General features: G+C 30.3%; 1 protein-coding gene across 1 annotated transcript; it reads right to left on the bottom strand.

Moving 5' to 3' along the window:
* Positions 1 to 1,562: 1,562 nt before the first annotated feature.
* On the bottom strand, positions 1,563 to 6,407 carry HCT (hydroxycinnamoyl-CoA shikimate/quinate hydroxycinnamoyl transferase). The gene is made up of 2 exons (XM_039043386.2): positions 5,820 to 6,407; positions 1,563 to 2,719 (listed from the first exon to the last, which is right to left on the bottom strand). The coding sequence occupies exons 1-2, from the start codon at positions 6,225 to 6,227 to the stop codon at positions 1,835 to 1,837; spliced, it is 1,293 nt and encodes a 430-aa protein (XP_038899314.1). The 5' UTR covers positions 6,228 to 6,407; the 3' UTR covers positions 1,563 to 1,834.
* Positions 6,408 to 8,943: the final 2,536 nt, after the last annotated feature.

The raw sequence follows: 8,943 nt of genomic DNA, 5'->3' as shown, positions 1-8,943 counted from the left end.
TTTTCCAACTTATTGATTGTTTCAGCCTTCTCGATACATCTCGCAAGAATTACACATCGAGATTTGCTAACTTTTCCAAATGTTATGTAATCTTCTCAAATATTTCCAAAATTAAGAAATCACACTACCAAATATTACACAACTTGGAGAAATTTGAAAAGATAATTGGTAAATTATTTAGATAACAGTAAATCAATTTAGAAATTCGTGTAATTATTTAGATCTTGGTATTAATTCCAGACAAAATAACATTGATATTCTATATATTTGGGCTTTCTTGGTGAAACTCGAGCATAATTAACATTGAAATTCGATATATTTGAGTTTTCTCGATAGAATCTTGTGCCGGATTAAGACCGAGATTCAATATATATCCCAAATCTTATCTAATTTTCGCAAAATTTGATATTTCTTAAAATTTAAAAATCATGGTGCAATCATCTTGAATCAATTTGGAAAATCTATTTTGATAATTGGAAAACTCATTTGGAATTTTAGAAATTCATGCAATCGTGAAAACATAAATTATGCTAAAAATTTGAAAAAGCACGAAATAATTTGATATAATATTTAGTAAAGATAACCAAATTTGGAGAAATTTGAAATCATATAAGATTTTGGAAGATTACATACAAAATTAACGAATCTCGGTGGTGAAATGTACCGAAAAAGCCCAAAACAATCCATAAGTTAGAATATATATTTTTTAAAACTAAATCTCGATGGTCGATCTCGAGCAAAATGGACCGAGAAAAACTATTATAACGAATTTTCAAAAAGTGCTAATTTTGTAATGTAAAAACTTAAAAGGTTATTTTTGTTATTTTCCCATTAAACTTTCAAATCTTGCATCAGTATCCAACCGTACAAAATAATAACAATAGTAAAGTTTAAAAATGAATGTTCCTATCATTGGTATAGTGTTTAATTTGTTTGAAGTTTTATTTAATTCTCTCTTTTTTTATGTATACATTCCTTTTTTTCATTTGTCCAAATCTTACACCACAACAACAAAACATCAATCAAAACTTCAAGAAAATGCATAAAATCTCACAAAATTTCTAAAATCAAAATCTCTCTATAAAAATTACCCAAATTACCCAAACGATAAATAACCAAATAAAAAATGACTTATTTGGTTATTAACGTACACTCAACTACTTATCGTATAACCTTGTTGAAATATGTAAGTTCTAGAGTTTTGAAGTGATTCTATTATTCTCTATTTTATTGTTGTAATATAATTTTTGAAATTTGTGTCAATTTATGGGATTCTTAAATGACAATTATGTTGTAATAAAACAAGCATCACTTTAATATGTATTTTCTTTTAAATCATTGATCTTACCAATTTAAAATTTTAAAATTATATTAAATACGAGATGGATAAAGTAGTTAAATTTTTTTTCAACTATTTAAATATATTAAACACAAAACTTGAAGTTGAATAATCACCCTAAGAATCTAAGAATTCTTTGATTGAATTATCCACTCTAATAAACACTTTTGAAAATTTAACTTAAAGACTAAATAAATACAAATTTTATAATTTAAGGACTAAATTAATTCCACATCTGCATTCACGGTATATCATTACTTAACTGGAAGGTCTTTACAATTAAACAACTACACGTATCTGGAAGAAACGATATTTGATTAAACTACAACTGAAAAAGCCCAAAAGAACATAGAAAAAGAAAAAGTAAAAAGTAAAAAGTACGAAAAAAATAAAGGAGATAGGGGAGAGGAAAAAAAAAGACCATCCCGGCAAACTTCCTCGGCCGTGCCGGGAAAAAAACCACCGATCTCTGTTACACTCCGTCACCCAACTTCCTCAAATATCAAAGAACAGCTTCTCAAACACCTTCATATGTTGATTTTGCAGCGAAATCGCCACCGACAAGCTGCCATCGTCGGAAGCACTCGGGATTATAAACGACAATCCCTCGAATGCGATTCCGCCAGGGCCCATAAAAATCGGCCGGCCCCACCCAAAATCGGCGTCGTGAATCGGCAGCCGGACCCAGCTCGTGATCCCCAAATTAGGGCACCGGTAAGTATGAGCACCACGGACCAACGCCGATATGTTCGGCTGAACCTCGAGATAATCCAAAGCCGATCTCAAATAATCGTTGTCCATCCGAATCAACGCGTCGTGGATCTTGCCAGCGGCGAACCACGTCGGATTCGACATTAGTTCGCCGGCGACGGTGAGCGGCGTCGCTGTGAAAATGACGTTGCCGAAGTAGCCGTTAGGGAGCGGCGGGCGCAACCGGGCACGGCCATCGGTGGCGACGTAGAGCTTAGTGTCTTGATCCTCTGGAAGGTCACGCGCCTTGCACGTGCACCGCCATACGTGGCCGGAGAGCATCTCGTAGGAGCTGTAGTTGGTGGTGTTGCCGTTTTCTTTGGATTTGGCTTTGAGTAAATTAAGCTGCTCCCGGGTGAATTTGAAAATGGAGACTGTGGTTCCTTCCGGGTCGGGTTGGACCGGGCTTTTCATGGATGGGGCCGGTTCATATTCGACGTGTCGGAAGGTCGGTTGAGGTGGGTCCCGTGCGCGGAGGAGGGTCCGGTCGATGTAAGGCTGGACTTTGAGGTCGAGGCCACGCGACATGTCGGACCAAGTGTTGACGAAGTGGAGACCGGAGAAGCCGTCCGCCACATGGTGCTGCATTCCAACGCCGAGCGAAACACCGCCGCATTTGAAGTGTGTCACCTGATCACAACAAAAAGGAAACAAATTTAGAATAATCAATCTAAAAGAAAAATACTTTAAGTATATCTCAGATAACACCTATATTTATAAGATAAGGTAATTGGCTAACATTGACACAGAAATAAATAGAAGTTTCACTATTTTGTATATTACATAATATAATATTTTATTATTTCATAGTACGAAACCATAAATTCTACCATTTAATGGAATTTATTGTAGTGTTTTGATTTCTAGAAGAAAAGTAGTAGTAAGTTTGCTTAAGAAATTAGTTCTGAATATCGCATGTTATCATCATGTGGATATGACTTTTTGAGACAACAAAAATTTAATAATGAAATGAATAATTGCGCAAGTGGAAAAAAAAAAAAATTAAATGGACCACGTTAGGTTGTTTTGACCTTATTTACCTTTAATGGTAAAATTGAAAAATTATACCTTGTTTATGTGATAAATTGATTTTGTTAAAAAAATCAGTTTTCCCTCCAAGAGTTTTTTTTAAAAAAAAATAAAAAATAAAAAATTAATACTTAAATGGAGTTGGTGTGGGGAAAATTTCAACACTATACATCCACTTTTCATTAACTTGTAGAACTTTTCTTTTGTTGAACCAACTCAGGAAAGGTTTCTTTTATGGAGATGGTAATTGTGGTAAGATCAATGAGAAAGGGAACTTAATTATCCATGTCTTCCACCATTTAATGATGTAATGTTAGTTGAAGGGCTTATTATCAATCTTATTAGCATCAATTAGCTACATAATCAAGTTCTGATGTGTTGTCACAATTGAGGTCAGAGCTCTTGTCGTGACAGGTATGCATGTTTTTTATAATTGTTATCTATGGAGTTCTAACAATACGTTTTGCAAATACGGTTTGGCATAAAGTTTTTAAGAATGATCTCACTAAGAAATTTGGACCAGTTGGAAACAGACATGATCTAAGTCACTTTGCATATAGTTTCCATGCTATCCATCCATACTTGATCTATGTCATTGAATGTATTGGAATTGATGATCAAGGAAGGTTTAGTTATAAGGGTAGTGATAAAAGCCGCCGTGATTCCGTGTCAATAAAGGAGATAAACCAAATTGAACTAAAAGTAAATTTTATTATTGAAATAATCTATTAACCTATTTATGTGCGCTTATGATTTATGTGATTTAATTACATTTAACATGTAATTAAATGATAATTTACACACTCCAACACCATTATTTTTAAAAAATAAGTGGAGTATAAAGATTTGAAATCTTTGACCTCAAAGAAAGAAGTAAATATCAATTATTATTGAATTATGCTTATTTTAACCCCCTGCATCAGTTTTAAATACTTATTTTATTGCGAACAAATAACAAATAGATATAGATACTATTGTAGTACTAGAATAGGTTTTCAACTCATATTAGACAAAAAAAATATAATCTCCTTCTAACCTCTAATCATTGGGACAAAAGAGTAAAGTTGTTTCCTATGAAGAGTTGTTTAATTAATTGTGTGGCCATGGGACAACAATCAATAAATCATGAAATCGATAGTTAACATATGGACTCTCCTCATTCAATACCATCGAACCAAACATGGCATATGGAAATAAATGTTAGTTAAAGTTTGGAAATGAAAACAAATTTAAAATTGTAAAAACTGAATCATTACAACAATTAAAAACAAAAAGTCTTGCTATTTGGTTTCTTGGATCTAACTTTATCTGTATTTTAGCATTCCATCCATATAATATCCTTGTCAGTGGACGACTCATTGCAAAATTTTTAAACAAAATCAAATTAATTTATTCACAAATCATTAGCTAGCTTGTACTCTATACCGAGTCAATAGAAACTTCTCTCTTTGTTTTGTCTTTTAAGTCAACAGAAAATACCCTTTATTCACGCCCGCAAACATAATGACCATTTTTTAGTTAAATTACAAATTTACCCCCTAATTTTGATGACTGTGCCCATTTAGTTTATAAACTCTCAAAAGTCTTTAAAAAGTTCTTTAAACTTTAAATTCTTTGTCCAGTGAAATCTTAAGATACTCGTTTGATTTTTAATTTTAAAATTTAAGTTTATAAACACTTATTCTATTTCTAAATTTCTTGTTTTGTTATCAATTTAAAAAAATCAAATCAATTTGAAAACTTAAAAAAAGATAGCTTATGTGATATTTTATTTTTAGAATATGACTAATAATTCAACTTTTCTACATAAAGGAAGATGTAAACCATGGTAAAAAAAATGAGAGTAAATATGTTTAATTTAAAAGAATCGAAAATCCAAAACCAAACGATGCTTAAACTTCTCAATTTATGTGAACCATTCTCGATAAATTCAATATTATAGAAATAAATGGAAATTTAAACTTTCATTTTCATGTTTAATAGATGTGTAAATATTTAAAATTTTGGATGGTCACTAAACTATAACTTAGTAAGACACAAACTTCGGGGACATTCGGGGTAAGGAGTTAGTTATTGTAGTTCTAGATTATTATGTTTGGATTATAATTATTTGTGTTTGAGTGTAGATTATTTTAGTTTGGATTATAATAGTATGTGTTTGAGGGGTAAAGTATTTTGGTTTGAAAAGAAAATAGTAAACTGTAGCAAAGAATTAAAAAGAAAATGAATGTAAAATAGTAAACACGATAATAAATAGTAAATACCGTAGTAAATCTAATTAGAGACTACAAAATAATATTTAGAAAATGTGATTATTATAATAATTGGTATCTCTAAATTAACTATTTTTCAAGTGTATTATAAATAATTTATTTAACTAAGATTTCTATTCATGCTTGAAAAAAATTATAACTATTTAGACAAGAAAATATTAAAATGAGGAAAAATGAAAAAGAATACAACCAAAAAAAAAAAAAAAAAAAAAGAAAGAAAGAAAGAAAGAAAGAAGAAGAAAAAAAAAGAAAAGTAGTGTCCTTGCCGAAGTTTAATAAGAGAGGACAGACCACAAACTACACCTCCGCAGACTACTTTTATCTCAACCATTTTATTTAACTCTCACCAAACTAATCAATAATATTCTAATTTAATATTTTCAATAAAAAAAAGAAATTAAACTTCAGGCAAGGATTGTATTGTATACCTGTAACACCAGCAACGGATACGACTCAATTCCACCGGAGTAATCGACGGCCGGAATAAGCTGCCGGAGCTGCAACGTCGGCGCAAAATCACCAAAATCATCAATAACCGCCGTGGTCTCAGCCTCAACAAAAAGCACACCTTCGGCACTACAGTCGATCTCGATTCGACCGTCTTCATCGCGTCTCAACCGTCCAGCCATTGGATAAAACGGAACCAGCGCCTTGCTTAGACCTTCCTTTAGAACTTGAGCGTCGAAGAAATTAGAGGCGCCGGTAGGTCGGTAGAAGTAGACACTCGGCGTGTGCATACTTGGAATCACGAGATCGATGCTGGAATTCCAGAGGCTCCGATGCGGCGTCTCCTCCGCCGGAGTCACCATAGTCGAATCCTTCACGGTAATAATCATCTTGATCGATCGGTGAATCGGGTGGGAATGAAATTGATGATGAAGAAGAAAATGGAAGGGAAAATTGAAGGAGAAAAATGGAGTGAATTACCAGTATTTTCAGGGAGAAATGAAATCGCCCTGAAGATCGTACCAAATGAAGGAACCGTATAAATAAGAGAGAGGGGAAACGGGAGGCACGGTGATCCACCTACCACAATCACCAGAAAAGCCGTTTGGTCGACCGACACGTGTCCTTCTTTTGCATATGCGGGTTTTCTGTGGAGAGAAATACATACCGCAGGAGTTGGTAAGACAGCAACCTAACACCGCACCCACTTCAAAACGCTGCGTTTATGCTCCACATAAGCACTTTTTTTAGTTTGAGTATATTTCGCTCCGTAATTAAATTTAATTATTGCATTTTTAAACTTCTAAATTTAGTTTATCTACTCTTTTTTTTCTTTAATTGAATTTTAGATTTAAATACTACTTTTGTTTCATTTTGATTCATATATTTTAAAAGTTTCATTCAAATCCTTATATTTTTAATATTGATTCATTTTTATTTTTATACTTTTAAAACGTGATCATTTATTTTTCTTCATTTAGATTTTTATTTTATTATTAAATGATTAAAATGGTCACTTTTTGAAAATTTAATAATAAAAATGAGCCAAAATTGAAAGCATGAGGATTGAAATGAACATGTTACAAACGTAGAGATAAAAAATAAACCAAAATTTAATGTATAGAAATTAAATAAACATTTTAAAAGTATAAAGATATAAATGAACTAAAACAAAATTAGGGAAAAGTAGAATTTAAATCTAAATTTTAAATTTAGGCCCTACTTCTAGTTTATGATTGGTTTTTTCAAAACTATTTTATTATATTTGAAATATATAGTAGGGGTGTACAAAACCTGATAACCGAAAACACCGATCAACCCAATCAACCCGTGCGGTTTGGGTTGGGTTATCAACTCATTTGGGTTGGATGCGGTTCAAATAAATGAAAATTTTATAAATTGGACTGGTTCATGGGTTTACCTAATATAACCCAAACCATCCCGAACCAACTCGAATTTATTATTAACTTTAAAATATATTTTTTTCTTACTTATAACACAATTACTTATACATATATTGATTTTAATTCCAATATTTTTTTGAATAATTTATTCTTCAACAACTCTTAGAAGTAGTTTATTTACACTTTAGAAAAAATTAACTATATAAATTGAAATTGAGTCATTAATCTTAATTTAATATATGAAAATAATTAAATTAGACTTTTACATATTTACGTTTTACTTTTTTTAAAATAAAATTTTAAATAAATGACTTGTTTTTGTTTAATTTCGAATAGTGTTTCAAATGCTATTATGGTATTTCTTATGAATTTTGGAGACTTATTTTGTTATAATAGATTTTGGATATTTTTCTTGTGAATTGTGAAATCTTATGTGTTTTTTTATTGGTGATTCCAAGTTTTTTTTAAGGAAACCAATGGAATTGAACCAACCAACCCATTTTTTATGGGTTAGCTTGTTCCGGGTTCATAATTTAACAAGGTTAATTTGAATTAAAAAAATAACAAATCGAACTATAGAGTTGGCTAAAATATCCCTAAATCCAACTCAATCTAACCCACAAACACTCATAATATATAGTATTTTATTGCACTGGAATTTTATTCCACTAATTTTGTTAAAAGAAAAAATAAATTCAATATATATTAAAAGTAGAGAAGAGAAATTATTGTTTTTATTTTGTTTGAAAATAATTTTTTTAGGTGTAGGGTTGAAACAGTGGAGTAGGTGGGACCCGCAAACGACAGAGGGGATATAGACGTGGAAGCATTGCGTTTACAACAAATTTTACAATTGATCAACTTGCATTTGGATAGTGATGGGTCTGATGAGAGTACATTTTACTCATGTTATAACGTGTTATTAAATATTATATAAAATTTTAACAGATAAAAAAATGTCAAATTATTTATATAAATAGTAAAAAAATATTGATAATTATTAATAAATTTCAATCAGTGTTATCAATAATAAATTTCTATCGATTTTTATCGTAGACTTTTATCAACATCTATTAAAAAAGATTAAAATTTTACTATTTTGTGTAAATAATTTTTCTTATTTTTATATTTTTGAAAATTCCTTACTTTAATTCATAAATCATATAATTTTCAAATATTTGTTTATGACAAACAAGAGTTAGTATAGACAATATTATTATATACATTCTCATTTGATAAGGGCATGATCGAGATTGCAGTATTTAAATTAATTTGGTAGTATAATTTCTTGTTTTTTATTTAATAATAGAAGTTTTAAATCATGATATTTTAACTCATTGACTCAAGTTAATTTGTGATATGGTATCGTTTTAAATAGAAAGATAATGTCAAAATGAGTATACTTCTAGATAAATATTATGTCATTCTTCAAGGTGATATTGTTGTAATAATAAAAAGAAAGAAAGAAACTATTTTCTTTTTCTTTTTATAAAAATCTAAGGCTCCATTTAGGAATATTGTAGCTTTTAAAATAATTGTTGATAGTTGTGCTTTTAGAAAAATCAGCTATGAATTGAAATAAAATAATATTGGGTAAATTTTAGATTAAACTGGAAAAAGTAGGTTAGAATGTTTAGTAAATAAAAACAAAAATATGTTATTTTAGATATAATAATTAAAATAGACTTATAATCAATTTTTT

Source organism: Benincasa hispida, chromosome 9 (genome assembly GCF_027475165.1).
Source record: "Benincasa hispida cultivar pf3 chromosome 9, pf3_genome.v1.1, whole genome shotgun sequence".
NCBI lineage: Eukaryota > Viridiplantae > Streptophyta > Magnoliopsida > Cucurbitales > Cucurbitaceae > Benincasa > Benincasa hispida.
The sequence above is the reverse complement of the archived record's forward strand: the minus strand, read 5'-3'. Positions and strand labels throughout refer to the sequence as shown.